Here is a 26,318-nt window from a genome sequence, read left to right on the forward strand (position 1 = left end):
GAAAAGCGCAACCGAGCGGCCGGCGCCATCTTTGGGAGGGAAGGCGGGGGCAGGAAGTGAGTGAGTGAGAGAGGATAGAGAGAAAGAAAGAGAGAGAGAAAGAGAGAGAGAGAGAGAGCGGCCGGCGTGACGCAAACAGAGCGCGACGTTCCCGGAAGAGACGTGGCAGCTGGCCGGAGGGAGGCGGCGGAGACATTTGGGCCTCGCACTTCGCCCGAGGACCGGCCCCGGCTAGGGAGAGCCAGAGGCGGTTGGGCAGCTCCGGCGACGAGCTTACCGGCGCCTGGGCCGCCCCGGGACGGTTTCTTCGCCAAGGGAGGCAGGTAGGGTATACCCCCCCCCCACCGTGGTTGCGGGGAGGGGACCGGCTATATGATCTCGTGGACCCCCCCTGGGTCCTGCTTGGGGGGGGAGAGTGATGGGCTTTGATGGCCAGGAGGGCCGGGGATGATGGGGCTGGGTTGCCCTGATTGCAGCCCCAGGGGGAGGGTGGCCGGGGAATCCGCCCCTCCCAATCAGATCGAACTTGCTTCGGAGTTACGGCGGGCGGGTTTGGATGCCCGTCAGATATCAGTCATGGAGCTGCCCTGTTAGGTAATAAGTAATTCTGCTGTTGGGGGGGGGGGAGTGGTCCTTGCTGCCCTCTGAGCTTTGGTGGTTTTCTTGCAGACGTTTCGTGACCCTACCAGGTAACATCATCAGTGCTAGAAGGGAAGGAGGGTTGTGGAGAGGAGGAGGAGGAAAAGGACTGTAGGGTCCTGGGTGTTCTCAGGGTTAGCTTGTTTTCTTGCAGACATTTCATGACCCAACGAGGGAACATCATCCATGCTAGAAGAGAGTAGGGTTTGCAGAATGGAGGAGGAGGTGGAGGAGGAAAAGGACTATGGGGTGTTTTGGTGCTCTCTGAGCTTGGCTGTTTTGTGGCAGACATTCCATGACCCTACCAGGTAACATCTTCAGTACTAGAAGGGAAGGGGGAGTGTGTGGAAAGGAGGAGGAAGAGCAATAAAGGAGAATATTTATAGCTCAGAGTTGACACGAGTGGTCCTGGGTGCTCTCTGGGCTTGTTTTCTTGCAGACCCAACTTCATGACCCAACTAGAGAACATCATCAGTGCTAGAAGGGGGTGGGGTTTGTGGAGAGGAGGAGGAGGACTGTGAGGTCCTTGGTGCTCTCTGAGCTTGGTTGTTTTCTTGCAGATGTTTCATTACCCAACTATGTAACATCATCAATGCTAGAAGGGAAGGAGATTTGTGAAGGAGGAAAAGGACTATGGGATCCCTGGTGCTTTCTGAGGTTGGTGTGTGGGTTTTTTTTTTGTTGCAGACATTTCATAACCCAACTAGGGAACATCATCAGTGCTAGAAAGAAGTGAGGTTGCCTCTCTGACAATCAAGCAGTAAACAGAGTTACAATTAAGGGACTACCAGCTCAGACAAACAAACACTAAACAATAGCTTAGTCTAGGAATCACCAAGAACACTCCCACCGACACTTGCACATAAACAGGGAGCAAACCCCACTCCCTTCTAGCACTGGTGATGTTCTCTAGCTGGGTCATGAAACGTCTGCAAGGAAACCACCAAGCTCAGAGAGCAACCACAGTTCAACCCTGGGCTGCAGGTGCTCTCTTGATCAGGGCTTCTTTCGTGCTAGTTGGATCCTAATTTGTATCATCGCTCTGCACTGGTAACAGGACGTTGCTTTCTAAGGAAACCTGGGTCAGAACACCTGTGCAGGTAATCCCTCTGTCTGTGTCCTCTTTCTCCAGCTCTTCTCGGGCTAAGCCACCCCTGCGCCGACTACAATGGGGCTCTGCAAATGTCCCAAGAGGAAGGTCACCAACCTCTTCTGCTTTGAGCACCGGGTGAACGTGTGCGAGAACTGCATTGTCGCTAACCACGCCAAGGTAAATGGGAATAGCACAGGGAAGGCAGATGCTTTGAAACAAGAGAAATCAGAAGGGTGGGTGCCCGGGTACAAGCAGGGTATGAAACCACCCGTCAACGTATATGAAAGGACCTAAGACAGGGAGCGGCAACCTGCGGCTCCGGAGCCGCATGTGGCTTTTTCATCCCTCTGCTGCGGCTCCCCGTCACTCAAAATACACAGTGTGCGACACCCGCCGACAGGCAATTTATTGAGCTTTTCAACCCCCAGTAGGCCAACCATGGATAAATCCAAGAAAAGTTTCAGAAGAAAACAGAAGGTTTAATTCAACTACGTAATGCTAGTTTTGTGGCCGCTCAGGAAATAAGTCAGGGTTTTGTGGCTCCCCGTGTTTTTTCTTTTCTGTGGGAAACAGGACCAAATGGCTCTTTGAATGTTTAAGATAGCAATACCTCTTAGACTTATAGAGTGTTTTACGGTGCTTTCCAGCCTTCTAAGGAAGGAAGGAGGAAGGAAGGAAAATAGCAATAGCAGATTTATACAGTGCTTTGCGGTCCTCTCTAAGGAAGGAAGAAGGAGGGAGGGAGGGAGGAAAATAGCAATAGCACTTAGATTTATACAGTGCTTTACAGTGCTTTGTGGTCCTCTCTAAGGAAGGAGGGAGGGGAGGAGGAAGGAAGGAAGGAAAATAGCAATAGCACTTAGATTTATATACTGCTTCACCATGCTTCATAGCCCTCTCTAAAGAAAGAGGGAGGGAGGGGGATGGAAGGAAGATAGCAAAAGCACTTAGACTTATACACACTGCTTCACGGTGCTTTCTAGCCCTCTTTAAGCGGTTTGCAAAGTCCGCATTTTTGCTCCCAACAATCTGGGTCCTCATTTTACCCACCTCGGAAGGACAGAAGGCTGAGTCAACCTTGAGCCAATCAGAATCAAACTCCTGATTGTGGGCAGAGTTAGCCTGCAATACTGCATTCTAACAGGAAGGAAGGAAAGAAGGAAGGAAGGGAGGGAGGGCAATAGCAAAAGCACTTAGACTTATATCCTGCGTCACAGTGCTTTTACAGCCCTTTCTAAGCGGTTTACAGAGTCAGCCTCTTGCCCCCAAAATCTGGGTCTTCATTTTACTGACTTCAGAAGGACGGGAGGCTGAGTCAACTAGAATCTGATTTATGGCTGTCCAGAACAAGATGCATACTAATTTTGTGTTAGACCTTGATTGTTACAAATCGCCTTAAAAACTGAAATAAGAGGCTGTTTCCATTCTGTGACATGAACAGGCTCCCCTCCCTCTCAATTTCCACCTGCTGCCTTTGACAACCATTGTTTTATTTATTTCCCCCCTGTTTTTCCTCCCCCCCCAGTGCATCGTCCAGTCCTACCTACAGTGGCTGCAAGACAGCGATTACAATCCCAACTGCCGGTTGTGCAATGCGTTACTTTCCAACAAAGAGACGGTTCGGCTTGTATGTTACGGTCAGTAGAAACTCTCTGGGCCTTGTGCCAGAGAGGCTTCCCCTCCTGTGGCTCCCCAAAACGCCCTCTGGGACAGGGGATTCATCAACCTAAGAATGTCCCAAAGGTCCTTTTTTTTTCCCAAAAGGCAACTGGAGTTTCTGATTTTTCTTTGGAGACGTTTCGCTTCCCGTCCAAGAAGCTTCTTCAGCTCTGACGGGGTGGTGGGGAAGGGAAGGATTTATATTCCTTGCAGGCAGCTGGTCGTTTGCATCCTTTTTAGAGGGTCCTTGAGGCCACTTGGAGGTTTCTCTGTGTCCCATGAATGGTGCAAATGGGTGTGTGGGCTTCTTGGAACGGCTGAAAGGACTGTGTTGCAGACTGGAGATAGATGATGTCGTATCCTTCTCTCTCCTGTTGAGAGAGGGCTGTTCAATTTTGACACAGGTGGCCTCTTGGACCACACTTCTTTCAAACCAGCGGTCCTCTCTGTCCAAAATGTGAACTTTGCCGTCTTCAAAAGAGAGGCCTTTGTCTCTTAAATGCAGATAGACTGCTGACTCTTGTCCGGATGGTTTTGTTCTCCTATGTTGTGCCATGTGTTTGTGAAGTGGCTGTTTTGTTTCCCCAATGTACACCATCTTATCTCCAGTCTAAAGATATAAAGTGGCAGTTGGAATAGAGTGCTTTTCAGGTGGGGAGGGGGAGTAGAACGTCTAGCTCCTTAGCATCAGAGTGTGTTAATAATATGGCTGTCAACTTGAAATGTGTTTCCATGACTATTATCAAGTTGACATAAAAGAGAGAGAAAAGGGAGGAGAATGCCATGCATACTTTTGGCCAGAGTCAAACGTGTGAAATGCGCACCTTCATAGCCTGCCGCAGCACCTTGTTGGTGGATGCGATTTATGACACAGACAGAAGGGAGGGGATTCAGGGGTAAAGTTCAGACACCATTACAGCATTAATCAGTTTCAGCTCTGCAGAAGAACATGCCGAAATGTTGATCCTAATAAATGAATGGATTTCTTTTGAACTTTGTCTCGGGGCTCGTAAATTAATTAGGTCATCTTTTGGAAACTTCACAATGATAAGAAATGCTAATGATCTGATTGGCATTTTGAAAAATCCTTTCTTAGCGAGCACCTAGAAGCCAAGAGGAACATACGTGCCAAATTTCAAGTTTATAGCAATAGCAGTAGACTTATATACCGCTTCATAGGGCTTTCAGCCCTCTCTAAGCGGTTTACAGAGAGTCAGCATATTGCCCCCAACAATCCGGGTCCTCATTTTACCCACCTCAGAAGGATGGAAGGCTGAGTCAACCCTGAGCCGGTGAGATTTGAACCGCTGAACTGCTGATCTAGCAGTAGCCTGCAGTGCTGCATTTAACCACTGCGCCACCTCGGCTCTTAAGTTTGTAAGCATTACAGTTCTGAAGATTTGGTGATGAGTGTGTGGTATTTGCCTTTTATACATATAGATTTTTTTTAAAAAAAAAACCCAAGTCCAGTTGCCTTATGGAAAAGCACCTTTGGGGCAACCACGACCATAATGATGGCGTATCTCCTTTGCACAGCCCCTCCAAGGTAGGACTTTGCTTTAACGTCTCCTCTTCTCCCCAGACCTCTTCCATTGGTCCTGCCTCAATGAGATGGCCAACCAGCTGCCGCAGAACACAGCCCCCGCTGGCTACCAGTGTCCCTCGTGCCAGGGCCCCATCTTCCCTCCCACCAACTTGGTCAGCCCGGTTGCTTCTGCCCTCCGAGAGAAGCTCTCGACCGTCAACTGGGCTCGGGCCGGACTCCGGCTTCCCCTGGTAAGAAATGGAGTCCTGCCATATCGCTGAGCTGCTTCTTGAGCCATTTTTCACAGTGCCAGGTTTAGTTAAAACTTTAATCCCCTTTGAAATGAATCCAGATTGTTGTCGATTTTTTCCTTCCCCCACCAGCGATTGAGAGCGCCTCAGGAAAACTGACAGACTGATCTCTGTTAAAAGCAGAGATTGAGGTTCAAGACCCAAGTTTCCCAGCCTTTGATTTTGTCCATTTAAAAAAAACACAAAGTAGCTCATTTTGTTTAAAAAGGTAATCCCTGCAGACAACCTCCCTATTATTACTGTATTTTTCAGAGTATAAGACGCACCCCCCCCCCAAAAAAGAGGGTGAAAATCTGGTTGCGTCTTATACACTGAATACACCATTTTTGGCCTCCCGAAACCTCGCAACCTTTGCAAAAATGGACACGCATAGGCTTTGGGAGGCTTGTAGAGTGCTCCTGCGGGCTGAGGAGAGCAAAAACGAGCAAAAAATGGCCCATTTTTCGCTCGTTTTTGCCCACCCACCCCCGGAGCACTCTACAAGCCTCCCAAAGGCTATGCATGCCTTGTTTTTTGCAAAAAAAGAGGCCGTTTTTGCCCCCAGACGCCAGGAGCAATTTGCAGGCCTATCAAACTTTCTGCATGCCCCGTTTTTCACAAAAAATGAGGCGTGCAGAGAGTTTGGGAGACCTGCAAAGTGCAAAATCTTTTTTAAAAAAATTCACCTGTTCAAAATCTTGGTGCGTCTTATACTCCGGAAAATGCGGTACTTGGCAGCTTCCGTCCTAGTCAGGGAGCAAGCTCCTTTAAAAGAGATTTCAGATTTCAGATTTTAATAGCATTTATAGGCCGCCCTTTTCCCTGAGGGGACTCAGGGCAGCTTACAATAACGAGGAAGGGGAGTGAAGACAAAACATAAAAAGAAATGTGCAATAACTGAAAAATACTAAAAACACAACATTCTCTCAGCATTCGGGAGGGGCGGAAGAGTTTATCCCCAGGCCTGACGGGCTAGCCAGATCTTGAGGGCTGTACGGAAGGCCTGGACTGTGGTCAGGGTACGAATCTCCACGGGGAGATTGTTCCATAGCGTCGGAGCAGCAACTGAGAAGGCTCTCCTCCGGGTAGTCGCCAGTCGGCACTGACTGGCGGATGGAATACGGAGGAGGCCCGCTCTATGCGATCTGATGGGACGCAGGGAGGTTATTGGCAGAAGGCGGTCTCTCAAATAGTCAGATCCACTACCATGGAGCGCTTTATGGGTGGTAAGTAAGACCTTGAATTGCACCCGGAGATCCACAGGCAGCCAGCGCAGCTCGCGGAGGATAGGTGTTATGTGGGCGAACCGAGGTGCGCCCACAATCACTCGCGCGGCCGCGTTCTGTACTAGCTGAAGTCTCCGGGTGCTCTTCAAGGGCAGCCCCATGTAGAGCACGTTGCAGTATTCCAGCTTAGAGATCACAAGGGCTCGAGTGACTGTCGTGAGAGCCTCCCGATTCAGGTAGGGCCGCAACTGGCGCACCAGGCGAACCTGGGCAAATGCCCCCCTGGTCACAGCCGATAGATGGTGATCAAAACTCAGCTGTGGATCCAGGAGGACTCCCAAGTTGCGGACCCTATCTGAGGGGTATAAATTTTGTCCCCCCAGCCTGATTGATGGTACGGTGGTCAAATTATTGGGAGGAAAACACAACAGCCACTCGGTCTTGTCTGGGTTGAGCACCAGTTTGTTTGCTCTCATCCAGTCTTTAACAGCTTCCAGACCCTGTTCCATCACGTCCACCGCTTCATTGAGTTGGCACGGGGCGGACAGATACAGTTGAGTATCGTCCGCATATTGGTGATACTTTATCCCGTGCCTCCGAATGATCTCGCCCAGCGGTTTCATGTATATGTTAAATAGGAGGGGGGACAAGACCGACCCCTGTGGCACCCCACATGTTAGGGGCCTCGGGGACGATCTCTGCCCACCCACCAACACCGACTGCGACCTGTCCGAGAGGTAGGAGGAGAACCACTGCAAAACAGTGCCGCCCACTCCCACCTCCCGCAGTCGTCGCAGAAGGATACCATGGTCGATGGTATCGAAAGCCGCTGAGAGGTCAAGGAGAACCAGGATGGACGCAAGGTTTTCCTGGTCCTTTTACCGATAGTTCAGTTGATCCTGGTGACCTTAAAGGTCATCCAGGCCAGCCCTCTTCGGTGCAAACATGCGCTAAATCACCTTGGATATTGTAACAGCTAACCAACCCTGGTTTGGAAACCTCCTGCAAGACGGAGCCTGTTCTGTTGTGCCACAGGGGGGCACACGGAGCCCTCCCTGCAGGCAGGCGAGCCGTTGTTCCACTACGCACGCGCCTCCCACTGGCTATCTGGTCTTTGGGTCTCTGCTATGCATGCATGGGAGGGCGCATGCGGGAGAAGCGTGTGCATGCATGGCGGGGGCAGGTCCCAGGAGGCTGCAGGGAGGCCAGAATGGGGCGTGGGGGGTGTAGCGCGTGCATGCACAGGGGGGAGGGGGACCCCCATGTCCATGCACGGGGGGCGTGGCATGCAGAGGGGGTCACGTGCACATTGCATTATGGGTGGGCACGAACACGTGCTTCCGCCACGCAGTGGCTAAAAAGTTAGCCATCCCTGGCCTCGAGTTACCTTAAGATAAGATGGGAGGCCAAGAAATTTGACAAACCAGCAAACAAACATTGTCCAGGATGTTCCTCTTCAAGAGTCAAATCAAAGCTTTTGACTTTCTTTCCAGATCCCGCCCGGTGATTAACCTGAATTTTGATTTTGGTTTTTTGCCTGCTCAGATTGACGAAACAGAAGTGAGTCACGAGATGGATGCTCACAACGCCTCAGAGGGCAGCGACTGGTCCAGTTTCACAGGTGAGTATATGGCAGAGGGGAGTTCCTACCGGTTCGGCCGAGTCGGTAGTAAGTGCCACGCCCCCGAACCAGTTCTCTCCACGCCGCCACAGGGACCTCGTTTTTTGCTTCTGGGCATGCGCAGAAGCATTTTTTTTAGTGCTGCGCAAGCACATGCACATCAAGCATGGGCGCAACAGGTCCCTGAGCGAACTGGCAATAGCTGAGCTGGCTGGGGAATTGTGGGAGTTGAAGTCCACTCGTCTTAAAAACTGCTAAGGTGAAGAAACTATATAAAGAACGAGATGGGGATGACGGCATCTGTGCATCCATCTATCATCTATCTAAGTATTTGTCTATCGTCTGTCTGTCTATCTCTCTATCTCTCTGTCTATCTGTTTGTATTTGTCATCAGTCGGTCCATCTATCTATATCATCTATCTCTGTCTATTGCCTGTATCTATATCTACCTACCCATCTATCTATCTCATCTCTCTCTCTGTCTATCTGTTTGTATTTATCTATCATCTGTTTGTCTGTCAATCCATCCATCTTTATCTCTGTATTTGTCTACTGTCTGTCTGTCTGTCTGTCTATCTATCTATCTATCTATCTATCTAATTCCTATCATCTATCTATATCTATCTATCTGTATATCTATCTATCTATCTCTCCTATTTATCATCTATCTATCTATCTATCTATCTATCTATCTATCTCCTATTTATCATCTATCTATCTATCTATCTATCTATCTAGTCTATCTGTTTGTATTTGTCTATCATCTATCAATTATCATAACTATCTGTCTATATACCTACCTACCTAAATAAATAAATAAATAAATAAATAAATAAAGGGGGGGATAATGTATTGCTTTTTCTTTTCTTTCAGCACTTAGCCAGGGCAGATCTTTTATGTTAAATATTAAATTTTAATCACTTTTCCCTCTTTATTTGTACACTATATTTTTGTTGTTGTTCGTTGCTTCGTTTCCTTTTGTCTGTTTTACACGATAAAACAATACATTTAAATGGTTTTTAAAAACCCAGGACCTAAATTCAGCCACAATCAGGCCACTTTATCTCTTACTTTATTGATTCATACACTGATTTTAAGTGCTGCCTTCTCAGTAGGCTGAGCAGCCTACATAAACGCAGACAGTCCTATAATTCCCAGAAAGCTCAGTTTAACATCTAGCAGCAACACTAAATGCTAAACGTCTCAAAAAAAAAAAAAAAACAGTTCTCCCTTGGATCTCAAGCTCTCCTTCTCCCTCCCGCAGCCCTAAATTCAGAAGATGCTGCCCCACAGAGTACGGCCTCGGCCTTCGCCTACAGCACAGGCTGCAACTTCGAGTCCCCGCCACAGCAGCCGCAAAATCTGAAGAATGGCGGCGTGTCCGACCAGCACACCATCGTCAGCATGAGTGACGCAGGTAGAGACGTTCTCACCGTCAGGGCAAAGTCGGCAGCTGCGTTTGGGGTGGGGTGGGTGGGTGGGTGACGGAGGGAGATAAATCAATTTGGGGAGGGAGGCGTGGTGACCTTGCTTGCAGCCGTATCCTCAAGAGATGTTGGCGTATTTTGTTGACCTTTGATTGTTGAGTTATCCTTGCTTAAAATCTGAGTGCCTTTATTTGATAAAGCATTGCGTAAAACCTTCATTTTTACCCCTCCCAAAAAACTCCCAAGAAACTTCGTAAGGACTTTGGAGTTTTGGGGTTTTTTTTTTTTTCCACTTCTACTTGTAATTTCTCCAGGGATACAGGGGGGGTGAAAAAAAGCTCCAAAAAATAAAGAGGAAGGAGAATAAAGCATGAAATATCTCCGTGCTGTGGCTGGCTCGTCCATATCCTACAGAAGGACAAGGAAGAAGAATTTTAAGCATCCTTTGGACAGTTTGCATAATGGGGAGAATTGTCCAAGATGCACATTTTCCTTTCCCTGACCGTTTCTCCTCCCTCTTTTTCCTTTTACCATCATGATTCATAACATCGCGTTTACATGATACCGCTGTACCGTTCTCACTTGGTTTCCTATAATCGATTATGCAGAGTTTTGGGGGAGGTGGAGGAAGGGTTGTTAATTCCCCCCTTCTCGTCTCTCTTCACCTGCAGCCTCCTCGTCACGGAAAATTTACGACACCCGGGAAGCCGGCGTCGGCCAGGACTCGAACACCACCATCGACTTCGACGAGGACAAATACCGCCGGAGGCCGACGCTCAGCTGGCTCGCCCAGCTGCTCAAGTGAGTCCCCGTGAAACACTTCCCAAAGGCTTGTTGGTTTGGGAACCGATCTCCCCCGGGAGGTGCTTGCAGTAAAGACAGCCGCAGAGATTTTGAAAGGGACCGAGAGCGACGGGAGGAAAGTCACAAAGCGAAATGGGAGCGCTCGTTTTCCTCTTGGTTTTGCGCTGACTGTTGCAGAGCCTGAAAAACGGCTCTTCTCACTATGGTGCCAAACTCCGCCTGGCTTCTGAGTGGGTTTGAATGTCCATGGAGACGCTTCGGTCCTCCAGCTCAGTTACTTTTTCCAAAGGTAACTAACTGGACTTCCTCAGTTTAAACATTTCACTTCTCATCCAGAACTGAATCGGCTTCTTGGATGAGAAGCGAAACCTTGGGGGGGGGGGGGGATCCCGTCGCCTTTTGGAGAAAAACACTGTTGCGATTCCAAGCAGGTCCGATTCAGATCTGGTGGACTTTGGAATATTTTTGGGTTCTGCTCTCTTGATTATTCTGGAGTCTCTCCTGGCAAGTTTCCTCATTCTTTCCCCCCACCCCCTCCTTGGCGCAGGAGATCCTGCGGCGAGCCAGCCAACACTTCGAAAGCACCCCCAGTAGGCAGGAACAAATTCAGAACCTCAAAAGGACGGGGCAGTTCCATTTCCTCTCTCCTTCTGCCGGCAGGAATCGTTTCGGCACCCGGAAGCAGCCGCGGTCATTGATGCAGCGGTTCGTCATCTTCCTTCTAATCGGCGGGATCGGCTTCCTGACGCTCGTCATCGTCATGATGAAAGTAGGCCGGGCCTCGGCCGACAACGACCCCAGCCTAGACCCCAAGTTCAACCCTAACATCCGAGTGGGACAGTAGTTTGAGTAGGGGCCGGCCTCTCCTTCACCATGTTGGCCCTGTACCCCACACTCTGGGCTCTTCCTCTTGGCAGCTGGCAGAATGGCACCCCCAGAGGGAGGGAGGGAGAGAGGGAGGCCTGGGGCTGCAACTACTCGGTGTGCGTGTGTGTCTCCGTCAGCTTCCCAGCCTGGACAAACAAGGTTGTTGGGGACACCTTGGAAGCTTGGATGAAGGTATACCAGTTCAAAGATGGCCCATCTCTTTCTCTTCCTCCTCCTCCTCCCCGAATTGTAAACAACAAATGTTGTTGCCCTGATGGGCAGCTTTAGGCAGAAAGGACTAGTGTGCAGTGGAGGGACAGGATGGAACTGGCAATTTTAAAGAGAACAGGGCCTCCCATTTCTCGTTTCCTTCCCTCGCTCCTACTCAGTAGGTGGATGGGCAAAAGAAGCCCCCGTTTCTCTCTCTTCTCACAACTCGGCTTCCACTCGAGCCAGGCAGAAGCCTACTTTTCCTTAGGGGTCAAGTTTCCTCATTGCTTTGTTTTCCTTCTTTGAAGTAAGTTGCTTGAGGCGGGCGTGATCGACAGAACTGGGGGGGGGGACTGTCGCCACGCCCACCCCGTAGCAATTTTTACAAAAAAGTACGGCCAAGTTCGTGAAGTTCTCCATCAAGAAACAAGACCTCATCTCCTAAATCCACTTCGATGCTTCTGTGCAAGCTTGTCTTGGTTGCGGGAACGCCAAAGCTCCACCCCCATACACTCCCCCCCCCAAAAAAAAGGGGGCTCTATCAAAGCTGAAGCAACATCTGTTTGCACCCCACTTCGGTCCTTTCCGTTAACACAACTAGTTTCCGGCCTTTCTCCGCCACTTCTAATTACCTGCTAGATACGGGATGTCTTGGGGGAGGGCACAACGTGTGTCTTCCAGGCCCCCTCGGGCTTGGGGGCCCATCCTGTAGGACCAAAGGCTGCCTCCACACAGTTTCTCTGCAACCCAGAGGTTGAAAAAGGTCCAGGGTTTGATGGGCAGGTGCTCGAAGTGCTGCGGAGATGAGAAGGCAACGGCGCCTCGGTGCTTAGGAATCGCTTCCCTTCATAAGCCAGGAGTTACACGTCAAATTAAAAAAGGAGGCCATTATTATCTTATGCCCCACACTTTTGTCCTCTAGCAACATCTCCACTCTGTTCAGGCTCTAGGTTTTTCCAGAAAGAGTGGCCTCAACCTTGTCCTCTCCAAAACCACTTTTTCCCCTTCTCCAGCAGAAAGCGACGGTCCCAGTCCATTTTTGGGGGAAAGCAGGGGGGGGCACCCAGTGGAGGAAAGTCTCTCTCATCCCAGATGTCCGATCAAGAAGGGTGTGGTTGCCATCCTTTGCAGGGGGGCCCCATTTTGGAAAGGTTTGGGGACCGGTTCGAAGGACAGCTCTGAAATTTCCTGCAGGGTTTATTTCTCGCCTCTGGATTCTTCCGATGTAGGGCGGTGAGCGTGCAAATCTCTGGCACATCGAAGCAATAGAGACATTGGTTAATGTTCTATTAAACACTCTTGGCTGATCCTAAAGGGTGGTAGTTACTCCTTCGTTGCTCCGTCCTTCAGAGGTTACCGGCTAGGATAACGTGAACAAGCTTGGGGGTGAGTGGGAGTTGGGGGAGAAACCCCTCTCAATTTTTTTGGCTTCTCTCGTCTCATCCCTGCTTCCTTCCGATCATTAGTATTTTTCCTCCCTGTACTCGATGGTGAGATAGTCCATCCAGAATCGGGCCAGGTACAGAGAGAAATTCGCGACTGGATGAAAAAGGAAAATATATCGATTTATTCATTCATTCATGGATATCTCCACTTTTTATTATCTTGACAAATAACTCGAGGCAGGGAACATATCCAACCGACCTTCCTGGTTTCCCAGCAGCAACAACAACCCTGTGAGGTGGGCCAAGCTGAAAGACAGCCGGGTACAAAGTCACCCAGCTGGTGCCTAAGACAGAACTAGAAGTCATTGTCTCCTAGTGATTGGCCCAAAATCACCCAGCCGGCTTTTTTAGGGCTAAAGCGGGGTTTGAACTCACTGTCTGCTGGTGATTGACCCAAGGTCAGCCATCTGGCTTTCTTGCCTAAGGCGGAACTAGAACTCACAGACACCTGGTGATTTCCCCATAACAATCCTGTGTAGCGGATTGGACTGAAAAGGAGGGACTGGCCCCCAATCACCCAGTTGGCATTCCTGCATCCCCTGGTGGTTGGTCCAATCAGCCGCCCAGGTTTCATGCCTGAGGCGGGATTAGAACTCATCATCTGGTAATTGGCCAAAAGCCACTAGCCGGGTTTCGTGCCTCAGGCGGGATTAGAACTCGCCATCTCCTGCTTTCTACTCTGGTGCCTTAATCACTAAACCAGGTTGGGCAACCATGGCCTGTTCACGACATGGACTTCAATTCTCACAGTTTGGAAAATCGATTGCGGTGGAGGGGGGTGGAAATGAACGTAGGGCCTAGATCATAGTTTCATAACCTCGACAACTTTAAGAAGTGTGGACTTCAATTCCCAGAATTCTCTAACAAGCACCGCTGAATTCTGGGAATTGAAGTCCACACCTTTTAAAGCATGTTGGCTGAGGAATTCTGGGAGTTGAAGTCCACCCCTCTTAAAGTACACTAGTTGGGGAATTCTGGGAGTTGAAGTTCACATATGCCTGGGGAATCCTGGGAGCAGAAGCCCATCCCTCTTAAAGTAGGCCAGTTGGGGAATTCTGGGAGTTGAAGTTCACATATGTCTGGGAAATCCTGTGAGCAGACGCCCATCCCTCTTAAAGCATGCCAGTAGGGGAATTCTGGGAGTTGAAGTTCACATATGTCTGGGAAATCCTGGGAGCAGAAGCCCATCCCTCTTAAAGTAGGCCAGCTGGGGAGTCCTAGGATTTGAAGTCAAGACTTCTAAATTTTCCAAAGATTCGGGAACACCAGCCTAGATGGTGGAGGGGTTGGAAACTTAAGCAGTAGCTAAAAGAAGCTGGCTTGTTACCCTGGGAAACTCCTCCTCCTCCTCCTCCTGATCATCATCTTACCTAAGGAGGTCAGGGACAAGCACGTCAAGAAGCCATCATCCGCTTGCATGGTGTAGACGCTGGCTATGAGAGCCAAGTAGAAGCTCGTCACGTGGGAGAACTGTGAGAAACCCAAAGAAGAACAAGGGGAAATGAATGGTTCTCCCGTTGCAAAGAGCCGAGCTTTTCTCCTCCCTTCTCCAATGTTTTAAAAAAAATATTTTAATTTTTTGTAGAAGAAAATAGGAAGGCAACAGTGGCCTCTCGCACCCTGTCGCTTCGCAGCAGGGGTCGCTAACCTTGGCAACACTTGTGGACTTCGACACCCAGAATTCCTCAGCATGGCTGGCTGAGGAATTCTGGGAGCCGAAGTCCACAAAAGTCTTCAAATGGCCAAGATTGGGGTCCCCTGATTTTACAGGGATGCCTCGAGTCACACAGACACACACATACACACCACCACCACAAGGGCTTTCAGGAACAGCAAAGGGCATCATGGGAGAGGAGTTGGCCTTGTGGGAAACGCTGGCCATTTTGTAACTGCCCACCACATGTCCTGAAAAAAAAGTCGACACCTTGCCGAGATCCATCCTCGTTGCAGCCTGACAGCCCGACTCTCCCAGCAAAATTGCCACCCAAAAGGAGCAGAATGGGGTTAGATCAATGTTTCTCAACCTTGGCAACTTGAAGATGTCCGGACTTCAACTCCCAGAATTCCCCAGCCAGCATTCGCTGGCTGGGGAATTCTGGGAGTTGAAGTCCGGACATCTTCAAGTTGTCAAGGTTGAGAAACACTGGGTTAGATACACTTTCTGCCTGTCCGTTGATTGATTGATCAAATTTGTGATCCACTTTGGATCACCACACTATAAAAAAAGACGTGGAGATTCTAGAAAAAGTGCAGAGAACAACCTTGATGATGAGGGGACTGGAGGCTAAAACATACAAAGAACGGTTGCAGGAACTGGGCCTGGTTGGTCTAGGGAAGAGAAGGACCAGGGGAGACAGGAGAGTATCTTCCAATATTTGAGGGGCTGCCCCAGAGAGGAGGAAGGGGGTCAAGCTATTTTCCAAAGCCCCTAAAGGCCAGAGAAGGAAGAATGGATGGAAACTGACCAAGGAGAGATTCGACCTGGAAATAAGGAGGAATTTCCTGACATGGAGGACAATCAACCCACGGAAGAGAAGTTGCCTTCTGGGAACTTCATCCCTGGAGGCTTTCAAGAAAAGACTGGACTGCCCTCTGTCAGAAAGGGTGCAGGGTCTCCTGCTTGAGCCTGGGGGTTGGACTAGATGACCTACAAGGTCCCTTCCAATTCTGTTAATCTGTAAAGGCTGTGGTGGATCTATTTTCCCTGGTCGCCCAGCTAGAGGTCATCTATTCCCCTCTGTGGGAAACAACTGAATTGCAAAAGAGGGGAAGGGAGAATCTTTACCAGCAGCGATACGGTGAAGTGGAAGCTCATGAGATCGCCTCTTTGAGAGACCAGGAAGTGGTAGAGGTCCCCGATGATCACTCCGAGGTTGATGACGAAGAGAACCCATGAGCTAATGATGAAGATGACCTTGCTTGGGAAGGTGACAGTGAGGAAGGGGTCCTTCCATGAGCCCATTTGCTTTATCATAGGCAACTGGGTTCTTCTTAGGGGAGCTGCGACGAAGGAGGCCCGCCCTGGAGGTGGTCTGCACAAGAGGTGTCTTCAGAGATCCTGACCTTATGATGAAGTCATAAGGATGCAGAGGTTCTAGAAGCCGGACGATTGGCAGCCTTTTTCCCCAAAGCAGATGGGTATCGGGCATCATCACCCGACAGCAGGTGTCAACCCTGAAGCTGACCTGACCGAAGCCATCTTGGAGGCTTCCGTGTCACCACACTGGGGCTGAGGGACAGGGAGAGGGGATTAGAGATAGCTGCGATTTTGTAGTCAAAACAAAACTTACTCTTAGGAACCAAGGTCATTCTCACACCGGGTCAGAGGAAGGAGGAGTGATGTCACCAGGCAACCAAACAACGCCGTGATTGGACCATATGACTGACTGATTTTTTTAAAATTGGCATTTTTGTTTTTGTTTTTTGTTTTTTCTTGACACAAACAATCCATTTAGCAGCGTGTCGTCTAGGTAAAATTTTTGTGCGATAACAGTTAAGTTTTACAATCATATTCATTATTTATCTATTCCAACTTAATGCCAATTTTACATGTTTGATATTATAACAATCCTCTTCTTAATTTATTTAACTCTATTAGTTATGTTAACTCTAATTAATACATTTTAAGACAGGTAATTTTACTTCTAATTTTTAAGTTTATTCTCTTAACCATTGATAAAATACTTCCCATATAGTGTAATAATCAGTTCTTTCTCTTTAATTGCCAGTGTTAATTTGTTCATTTCTGCACATTCTACTGTTTTCCTAATCACATTCTCCTCTGTGGGAAGTTCTTTGCTTTTCCAATTTTGTGCAAATACAATCCTAGCTGCTGTTATAACTTGAGTTATCAAAAATACATTTTCTTTACTGTAAGTTTCTGGTGAAATCAGGTATATTTTTGATTTTAAGTCTTTGTGTTGTTGTATCATCTTTTCGAGCCACGTGTGTTCTTTAGTCAAATATTTTCTTGCTTCTACGCATGTCCACCATATACTTTATGTTATTACGCTCCAGGTGTACGGTGGCATTTCCAACATTTAGCCGATTTATCCTTGAACATCTTCGCCAGTCTTGCTGGTGGCAATGCGACTGATTGTTTTGAGAAAAGTAACAAAATTAATTAGGTGAAAACTGTGGGAACCTTCAGAGTTGGTTTTCACCAGATACGTGCCAATGTGAGATATCTAATGAAAGCTATCCTTTGAGGAATCTACCTGCCTTGGAGTTTTGCTTACTATGGGTTTATTACTTGGAACCCTGATAGTAAGTACCGATGGCCAATGCAAGCTCCGAAGACATCCAAGCACTGTGGATAAGTAATGCTGACAAAGTGTGTAGGAAATCATGGTCCAAGGGTTAACCTCTGCAGCGATGGAGGGACAAGCTCTTTCAAGAGAGAGGCAACTTTCCAAAAAAGGGAGACCACACTTGGAATACTGCGTGCAATTCTTGTCATCACAATACAAAAACCATGTTCAGGCTCTAGAAAAAGTGCAAAGAGAAGCAAGAAAGTGATGTTGTGGTCCATTGGTGACCTGCGGAGCTGGCAGCAAAGTCGGATAGTGAGGAGGGTTGGGGAGGAAACTGGGCCAGTCCTGGAGTCTGGGGAAGGCTCTGAGGAGGGCTCTGTGTCAGAGGCAGAGAGGGGGCCAGGGCCGTCTGACAGTTATCAGCTGCCTTCGGACATCAGTGAGGCAGAGGAACAGCTGGAGCCTGTTCCCAGTGTGCGCACGTGCAGAGCTGCCAGAAGGCAAGAACAGTTAGGATAAAGGGGGCGACTCGGGAGTAAGGTTTGGAGATGATTGGCTCCTCTCATAAGACATAAAAGATGAGCAAATGCAAGTGAGCCTTTGCAGGAAGCAATTTTGTTCGTTCTGATCAGTTTAAACTCTGAAGCTCTGTTTTGACTCTGTGCTCCTTGTGGCCTTGCAAAGCGAATTGCCAATTAGGTCTCTGGCAGCGTTTCAAGGGAGATAAAGGTGGGCGCTTATCAGCCTTACCCTGAAAGACTGTGGCAGACTTCAGTCGGACTCTTCACGGACTATTTGTGAATCATTACGGGATGTGAATGAACATAATTTACAGCCGTTCAAAAAAACCACAGGGTTTGGGGGACTAAGAATGTGATTTTTACATGGAAGCTTAGGTCAGAACAGATGATGAAGGGTCTGGAAGCTAAAACTCACAACGAACAATTGAGAAAATTAGGTATGTCTGGTCTAACAAAAGAGAAGGAGTAGAGATGGCATGATAGCTGTCTTCTAGTAATTGGGGGTTGTCTCAAAGGGGGGATTGACTTGATCTCCGAAGCACCAGAAGGCAGGACAAGAAGTAATAGATGGAAACGGATCAAGGGGAGATCCAACCTAGAACTAAGGAGAAATGTCCTGACAACGAAAACAATTAATCAGTGGAACAGAAGTGGCCTCCAGAAGCTGTAGGTGTTCCATCACTGGAGGCTTTTAAGAAAACGCTGGGCAGCCATTTGTCTGGAATGGGAGGCGGTCTCCTACTTCGAACAAAGGGGCTGGACTAGAAGACCTTCAAGCTCTCACACAACCCTACTCTTTTGTTCGAAAATCTACTGGATTTAGGATCCCCACCACCACGTGACTATGGCGATGCTGCAGCCGTCTTGTGAAAAATGGTGTGAAAGCTTTTTGCAATGCAAATTTTCAATGCAAGTCAGCCATTAAACGAATTAATGTAAATTGAGGACTACTTGTGTGTTTGTGTATATATACATGTATAAAACTATATAAAGTGTATGTATGCAGATACAACACAGAAAGTATGCCCGTATATATACATATATATCAATGGTGGGTTCCGGATCCTGTTGCAACTGGTATACTGCAACGGGGCCGGGCATCCACCACGGGCACAGGTGCGCACTCACCACCTGTGATGCTCCAGCTGCTTGCCGGGGCATTGCGCAGGAGCTGTACGTTGTGCGTGCATGCGTGCGCAAATGACCCGTTTCTTTCAAATACAGGTAAGGAACGAGGGCAGGCAGGCCCTCCAAAGCATGGTTCCGGTACGGTGGCTGCTGCTTCCGGTAGGCACCAGTACGCACGTATAGGGTGTACCCTCTGGAACCCACCACTGACATATATGTATACAATATACAAATATATATACGTGTGTGTGTGTGTGTGTGTATATGTGTGTATGTATGTACGTATGTATATATATATATATGTATATAAAGTGTGTATGCAGATATACATAAGGTAACTGAGTATGAACATTTATACATATAAAGACACACACGTGTATGTATATAAAATCATAGTGTATGCAAATATGACAAATGGTGTGTGCGTATATATATATATATATACACACACACACATCTATGCATACAAATTACATATACTTTTTGTATATTTTGTGTGTGTGTAAAAAGTCGACAAACATCAAGGATCTCACTAAATGGTGATATTATAATACTTTAAAGATTGTTATTTGATAGATAATTATGAATTATTTTCTTGAATTATGAATTCAAGGAAATAAGGATTGTTACAAATGAAAGAATATTAATTGAACACATAATGCTCAATGAGAGTGAAATATTCAGTTATGTTTAATGCAAAACCAGTGATGTTATTCTTAATCTTAAGAATTGATGCACAAAAACTTGTAAGAATAAAAATATATATTTTTTAAAAAGGACCCCACTAAATGGTTAAAACTGAATATATGTGTGTGTGTGTGTGTGTGTGTGTGATATTTTGGCAATATAGTGTATATCATATACACACACACACATATACATACATATACACACACATACACACACACATACATACATACACACACATACATACGTATGTATGTATGTATGTATGTATGTATGTATCCGCAGGTGTGTATATATTTGTACAACTCACACAAGAGTGTGTGCATGTTTGTGTAGATGATAGGTATATGCACACAGATACAAAACCCGCTCATCTTCCTCACAGAGAGACTCTGGGCGGTGTACCAATAAACAGAGAAGCATCAACGCCCTGTAAATATCGCCATGCGAGGCCATAAAAAGATTTAAAAGGTTGCCATGGCTATGGGCGCGTCCCCCCCCCCCCGCCTATTCGTTTCAGGCCGCCAGGAGCTCGTGACCAGCGAGGAGCCCGGGGTGAGCAGCCCTTTTGACGCTCTAGGCTAAACTCGATCGCGCGGAACTTTTCCGGAAGAGCGAGGAGCGGGCGCGTCTCCATGGAGACGCAGGCGGACTTCCTCGGGGACGACGGAAGTGCTCCGCGGGGGGCGTGGCCAAGCCAGTCCAAGAGGTGTTTCTTTTTTCTTTCCCCATGGCGGCGGCGGCTCAGTCCGAAGGCGACCCGGAGGCTTCTGGAGGGAAGCGGCGTTCACACGGGATGCTCAAGCTCTACTACGGGCTGCCGGACCCGGCGGGCGAGGCTTTGGCCGACCCGTCCAGGGGCGACCTGGGCGGCCCCATTGACATCAACGGGCCCCACTTCGACCCGGAAGCCTACCTCACCAAGGTGGGCTTGGGACACGCCCCTATTCCCGAAGGGGAATCTGCGCATGCGCAGAAGGCCCGCAGGACCCCTTTGGCGTCGCCTTTAAGCCTGGAGGACTTCAACTCCCAGAATCCCCCAGCCAGAGAATCTGTTGTCCCTTTAAGAGAAAAGCTGGCTGGGGAATTCTGGGAGTTGAAGTCCACCAAGCTTAAAGTTGCCAAGATTGGAGACCCCTGCTCCAGGGCGGACTACAACCCCCATGGTCCCTTTTGGCCATAGAATCCTAAAGCTGGAAGGTACCCCAGGAGGTCATCTAGTCCAACCCAGAGACAGGAGTCCTTATTCCCTCCTGGTTGTCCAGTTCCTACTTGAAATTCTCCAATCTTGGTCCTTGGAGGTAGTAACAGAGTTGAAGGTACCTTGGAGGTCATCTAGTCCAACCCCCTGCGCATGCAGGAAACCTGTATTAGAACCGCTGAAACTTTCTGAGCATCAAGCTCAGTGTCTTAGCCAGGAGGTTGGAGGATGGTATGGAAGCTACCCTCCATCCGTCCTGGTGGGCCCTGGGTTCAAAACAGCGAGTGGTGCCAGGTAGAGAGGAAATCTTTAGATTGACAGCACAATCTGGTGGGCGTGGGGTGAGGGTTTTAACCCCTTCTCCAAAGCACCTGAAGGCAGGCGAGAAACAGCGAATGGAAACTTAATTAAGGAGAGAAGCAACGTGGAATGAAAGAAAGAAACTTCCTGACAGTAAGAAAAATTAGCCAGTGGAACGACTTGCCACCAGAAGTTGCGGGTGCTCCATCACTGGAGGTTTTTAAGAAGAGACTGGACAGAATGGCATAGGTCTTGAGTAGAGGACTGGACTAGAAGACCTCCTCCTATTATTTCATGCTTTAAAGTCTGGACTTTGGAATTAATGTGACGGGAGCTATAAAATCAGAGCGGTGGTGGCTTAGTGGTTAAAATGCAGGGTTGCAAGTCAACTGCCAGCAGTTCAATCCTGTCCAGCTTAAGGTTGACTCAGCCTTCCGTCCTTCCAAGGTGGGTAAAATGAGGACCCAGATTGTTGGCGGCAAGAGGCTGACTCTGTAAACCGCTTAGAGAGGGCTGTAAAAGCTCTGTGAAGCGGTATATAAGTCTAAGTGCTCTTGCTATGCTAGTCTTGCCGGAGTAGCACAGTAGGTAGATTGCAGTATTGACTCTGCCCCTCAGCCTAAAGTTCAATCCTGTCCAGCTCAAGGTTGACTCAGCCTTCCGTCCTTCCGAGGTGGGTAAAATGAGGAGCCAGATTTTGGGGGGCAAGAGGCTGACTCTGTAAACCACTTAGAGGGGGCTGGAAAGCACTGTGAAGCAGGATATAAGTCTAAGTGTTATTGCTATTTTCCTTCCTTCCTTCCCTCCTTCCTTCCTTCCTTCCTCTCCCTCCCTCTTTCCTTAGAGAGGGCTGGAAAGCACCATGAAGCAGTATATAAGTCTAAGTGTTATTGTTATTTTCCTTCCTTCCTTCCTTCCTTCCTTTCTTCCCCTTTGATTCTGACTGGCTCAAGGTTGACTCAGCCTTCCGTCCTTCCAGGGTGGGTAAAATGAGGACCCAGATTGTTGGGGGCAAGAGGCTGATTCTGTAAACCACTTAGAGAGGGCTGTAAAAGCACTGTGGTATATAAGTTCTATTGCAAAAAAACTCCAAAAACCACACATCAGAGTCTTAGCCTTCCCTAATGAGCCCCTCCCTCTCTGGAGATGTTGACTGGGATTCGGCCTTTCTCTGCCAATCTCTTGATCTTGCAATGAAGACAAAAGAATCAAGAAAAACTATTTTCTGCTGCCACCAGCAAACATCTCTTTTTCCCTTCTACCAGCTGCGGAAGGAATGCCCCTTGGCTCATCTGATGGACTGTGAGACAGACATGGTGAAGCAGATCCGAGCGCTGGATAGCGACATGCAGACCTTGGTCTATGAGAATTACAACAAGTTCATCTCTGCCACAGGTAATTTGAGGAAGGGGACTCCCTTGTCAGGGCAGTGATCTAAGAGCTGACCAGCTGATGCAATGATGTAAATGAGTCAGCAAGGTTTTTGGCTGTTACCCCTTTAAGAGCCTGTAAAAGCGGCACTGTTAGGGTGTGTGTTTTTTCCCCTGCTGTAATTACTAATTGTTTGACCTCTGCCTGTAGTATGTGTATGTATAGTATATATTCTTTTGTAGATAAAAACACTATTAGAGACCTCTGTTTGCTTATTGCTCCTGGGTTGTCTCACGTAGTAAAGCTGTGCGCACTCTGTTGGGTGAGATTGCAGCCCTCTTTGTAGTGGCTTCAATGCTTTGGGACATATTCTCTATGGAGGGGAAAAAAAACCTACTGAAATATGTCTCTACTGTCCTGCCTTATTGTGAGTATTTTAGTGGCAGCACAGTGGTTAGAATGCAGTATTGCAGGCTAATTCTGCTCATTGTCGGCAGTTCGATCCTGACCGGCTCAAGATTGACTCAGCTTTCCACCCAGAGGTTGGTATTCAGCCAGTTCTGACAGGTTCTAGAGAACCGGTAGCAGAAATTTTGAGTAGTTCGGAACCGGCAAATAGGCTGCCCCTCAACCTTCCAGCTGATATTCTTTTGTTGCCCCGAATAGGAGCTGGGAAGCAGGTTAGTGGGGTGGGTAGGGAATGGGGATTTTGCAGTATCCTTCCCTTGCCATGCCCACCAAGCCACGCCCACAGAACCGCGAGTCAGATCCAATTTGAACTGAGCTGTTTTGCCAACTCTTCCTCCTGGTGGCTGCTTAGCTCTAGCAACTGCTTCCTTCCAGGCGAGGAGTGGCCGGGAGGAGAGGGGTGAGGAGAGGCCGGAGAGGCGCCCTTCAATGTGAGTGACATGGAGTTGGCCATGCCCACCCAGTCACATGACCACCGAGCCCCACCCACCCAGCTGGTCATTAGGCAGATCATATTAGTGGTTTAAAATTATGAATTTAGGGGTCCCTGAGGTCCGAAAGGTTGGTGACTCCTGCTGTAGATAGCCTATTTTCTACATGGTGTTCAGCCCCTTTCACTCCAGTTCACTAAGTAGTACAAAAGTATACCTAGTCACAGAACAATAAGTAATGGATGGACACTAATCAAGGGCAGAAGCAACATAGAAGTAAGGAGAAATTTCCTGACAGGGCAATTAAACAGAAGTTATGGATGATTCATCATTGGAGGTTTTTAAGAAGGGACAGCCGCCTGTCTGAAGTGGTACAGGGTCTCCTGCTTGAGCAAAGGGGGCTGGACTAGAAGACCTCCAAGGTCCCTTCCCACTCTGTCATTCCATTACTCCTTTTGCTTCCTCCCCCCCCCCCGCTAGATACAATCCGCAAGATGAAGAACGACTTCAAGAAGATGGAAGACGAGATGGATTGCCTGGCCGCCAACATGGCCGTGATCACCAAGTTCAGCGCCAGCATCAGTGGGACCCTGCAGGATCAGCATGAGCAGATCACCAAGCTGTCAGGTGGGTGTGTCTGGCACGGCCGGGTGCTTTTAGAGCAGTGTTTCTCAACCTTGGCAACTTGAAGATGTCCGGACTTCAACTCCCAGAATTCCCCAGCCAGCGAATGCTGGCTGGGGAATTCTGGGAGTTGAAGTCCAGACATCTTCAAGTTGCCAAGGTTGAGAAACACTGTTTTCGAGGGACAGGAGACCAAAGGATACAATGGCAACCGTGAATTTCCTTGGGTCAACCAAAAGGATACGGGAGGCTTAATATCCTCGGTCTGTCTGTGATAGGGATGAGTGGCCTAGAGGTGGCGCTCTCGCCTTACCATCAGGAGCCTGTGAGTTTGATCCTCGGTAGAGGCAGATATTTCTCTCTCTGGGCACAATGAGAATAGATCTGCCGAACAAAACTCCGTATTGGCGACAGGGAAGGGCATCTGACCAGTAAACACTCAGCTGCCCAGACTCCACCCCTCAAGGGATTGTGGAGTCATTAAAAGAAAATGATGGTCTATAACAGGGATGGGAAACGATGGCCTCTTTTACGACTTTTAGCTGCCGGCCAGTCAATTCCTGGTTGGCTGAGGAATTCTGGGAGTTGAAGTCCACAAGTCATAAAGGAGCCATAATCTGCTCTACAATAAGATTCAGTGAAGCATAGAGTCAGGCTGTTGTTCTAATTATGCATTTCCTTTCAAACCCAAAGGAGAGTTTAGGCAGATAGGTTAATCTATATATATATATATATAAAAACGTGTGTAGTACAAAGATGACTTACTCTCTGGAAACAAATACTGTGGGAGTAAGATACCCCTAACAGCCCTCGGGGTCTGTATTCTGTTAAGATACAGCCTGGTGTGCCTTAAAATGGCTTCTAGTGTACTGCTGTAAAATGGCTTCTACTGTACAGTGCGTGGGCTGGGAAAAGCTTAAAAAACAGGCCAAAAAATGGGCCCAAAAAGCCTCAAAAACAGGCCCAAAAAGCCTCGAAAATGGGCTGAAAAAAGCCCCCCCAAATGGGCCAGAAATGCATTGAAAAAGGGCTGAAAAAATCCTCGAAAATGGGTAGGAAAAAGGCTGGAAAAGGGCAGAACCCCCCCCCCCAGCCAAAAATGGGGCATGCGGAGGCCAAAAACATTTTTCTTGCTGTTTTCCTCTTCTAAACGTCTTATATCAGGTGCGTCTTATAATTGGAAAAGTACGGTAGTTACAAATATTGTGTCACCTCTGCTGCAAGATGAGAGCTATCTCATTCGTCGAAAATCTTATTTTTAGATAATTCCCCATCTTCATCACAAACAGCCCTGTTGTCTCAGGAGCCAACCAGTTGATGACAAACAGACCTCGGCTCCCGACCGCAACTGGGACCTGAACTTCCGTCACTAAGCGAGGCGCTTATTACGGGAGCCGTGTCCCACTGCGACGCCTTTATGCAAGGCTTTGTTAAGCAAATTGCCGCACTTGTCTTTCCCCGTTGACTTTCCTCATCGGACATTCGCAAACGGCGATTCTTTGGCCCCAGAAATGTGCAACTTTCGTAACTACAGGCCAGGTTGCCAAGAGTTCGAATTCCCATCACATGAGCCTGGGGATGCTGCAACCAGAGTAACTCCCGGTCCTCTGGTCGTCTTTTTCCGTGCCGTTGTTAACTTTGAATTGTCACTAAACAAATGTTTATCGGCAATTCGATTTGTTCCATCAACTCTGTCTCTATAAAAGTTGCTCCTTACATTATAACTTACATTATATTCTAACCAGCGTAAGGGCAGAGGACAAAGAACTCTGGAAGAGCAATGAGGGTGGTGGGTAGAATGTAGATTTGGCGTAAACGTAGTCCTCAACTTACAACAGTTCATTTAGTGATGATTCGAAGTTACAATGGCACTGGGAAAAAGGGAGTTTTGACTATTTTTCACGACCATTGCCGCATCCCCTGTGGTCAAAATTGGGACATGGTGGCGCAGTGGTTAGAGTGCAGTATTGCAGGCTACTTCTACTGACTGCCGAACTGCTGGCAGTTCGGCAGTTCGATTCTCACCAGATCAGATTGACTCAGCTTTCTGTCTTTCTGAGGTCAGTAAAGTGAGGACCCAGATTGTCGGGGGAAATAGGCTGACTCTGAAAACTGCTTAGAGAGGGCTGTAAAAGGACTGTGAAGCGATATATAAGTCTAAGTGCTATAGGAAGGAAAGGAAGGAAGGAAGGAAGGAAAGAAGATGAGAAGGAAGAGAAGGAAGGAAGATGAGAAGAAAGAGAAACGAGAAGGAAGGAAGGGAAACGAGAAGGAAGGAAGATGAGAAGGAAGAGAAACGAGAAGGAAGGAAGGAAGGAAGGAAGGGAAACAAGGAGAAGGAAGGAAGATGAGAAGGAAGGAAGGAAGATGAGAAGGAAGGAAGCTGCGTTGGTACAGGGCTCAGAAGGGGGTATTGCAGGCTAAACTCTGCCCACTACCAGGAAGTTCGATTGTGACCGGCTCAAGATTGACTCAGCCTTCCGTCCTTCAGAAGTCGGTAAAATGAGGACCCAGATTGTCAGGGGAAA

The 26,318-nt window shown here is 48.1% G+C and overlaps 3 protein-coding genes across 3 annotated transcripts in view; 2 read left to right on the plus strand and 1 right to left on the minus strand.

Moving 5' to 3' along the window:
• Positions 1-162: 162 nt before the first annotated feature.
• Positions 163-12,231, plus strand: LOC116520052 (zinc finger protein-like 1). The gene is made up of 8 exons (XM_032234198.1): positions 163-323; positions 1,772-1,909; positions 3,258-3,369; positions 4,974-5,167; positions 7,978-8,053; positions 9,318-9,470; positions 10,152-10,281; positions 10,945-12,231. The coding sequence occupies exons 2-8, from the start codon at positions 1,808-1,810 to the stop codon at positions 11,126-11,128; spliced, it is 951 nt and encodes a 316-aa protein (XP_032090089.1). The 5' UTR covers positions 163-323; positions 1,772-1,807; the 3' UTR covers positions 11,129-12,231.
• Positions 11,662-15,768, minus strand: LOC116520178 (transmembrane protein 262-like). The gene is made up of 4 exons (XM_032234329.1): positions 15,592-15,768; positions 14,177-14,276; positions 13,249-13,382; positions 11,662-12,928 (listed from the first exon to the last, which is right to left on the minus strand). The coding sequence occupies exons 1-4, from the start codon at positions 15,766-15,768 to the stop codon at positions 12,824-12,826; spliced, it is 516 nt and encodes a 171-aa protein (XP_032090220.1). The 3' UTR covers positions 11,662-12,823.
• Positions 15,769-20,068: 4,300 nt separating this feature from the next.
• LOC116519981 (vacuolar protein sorting-associated protein 51 homolog) overlaps positions 20,069-26,318 on the plus strand; it is a 26,318-nt gene continuing 20,068 nt past the window's right edge. The window contains exons 1-3 of the mRNA XM_032234106.1: positions 20,069-20,320; positions 22,162-22,291; positions 23,647-23,793. Coding sequence (XP_032089997.1) covers positions 20,126-20,320; positions 22,162-22,291; positions 23,647-23,793 — 472 coding nt within the window. The 5' untranslated portion in view covers positions 20,069-20,125. The remainder of the gene's footprint in view (positions 20,321-22,161; positions 22,292-23,646; positions 23,794-26,318) is intronic.

The sequence above is a fragment of the Thamnophis elegans genome, chromosome 17 (assembly GCF_009769535.1).
Source record: "Thamnophis elegans isolate rThaEle1 chromosome 17, rThaEle1.pri, whole genome shotgun sequence".
NCBI classification, from domain to species: domain Eukaryota; kingdom Metazoa; phylum Chordata; class Lepidosauria; order Squamata; family Colubridae; genus Thamnophis; species Thamnophis elegans.

Bases quoted from the DNA above. Each gene is read 5' to 3' on its own strand.
- LOC116520052 (XM_032234198.1), top strand. From the start codon at position 1,808: ATGGGGCTCTGCAAATGTCCCAAGAGGAAGGTCACCAACCTCTTCTGC. The intron at 5,168-7,977 runs GTAAGAAATGGA...TTGCCTGCTCAG, and splicing joins CCGGACTCCGGCTTCCCCTG to ATTGACGAAACAGAAGTGAG. The intron at 10,282-10,944 runs GTGAGTCCCCGT...TTCTGCCGGCAG, and splicing joins TGGCTCGCCCAGCTGCTCAA to GAATCGTTTCGGCACCCGGA.
- LOC116520178 (XM_032234329.1), bottom strand. From the start codon at position 15,768: ATGGGCTCATGGAAGGACCCCTTCCTCACTGTCACCTTCCCAAGCAAG. The intron at 14,277-15,591 runs GTAAAGATTCTC...GGTTTCTCACAG, and splicing joins ACTTCACCGTATCGCTGCTG to TTCTCCCACGTGACGAGCTT. The intron at 12,929-13,248 runs GTGAGTTCTAGT...AATGAATGAATA, and splicing joins GGGGAAATCACCAGGTGTCT to AATCGATATATTTTCCTTTT.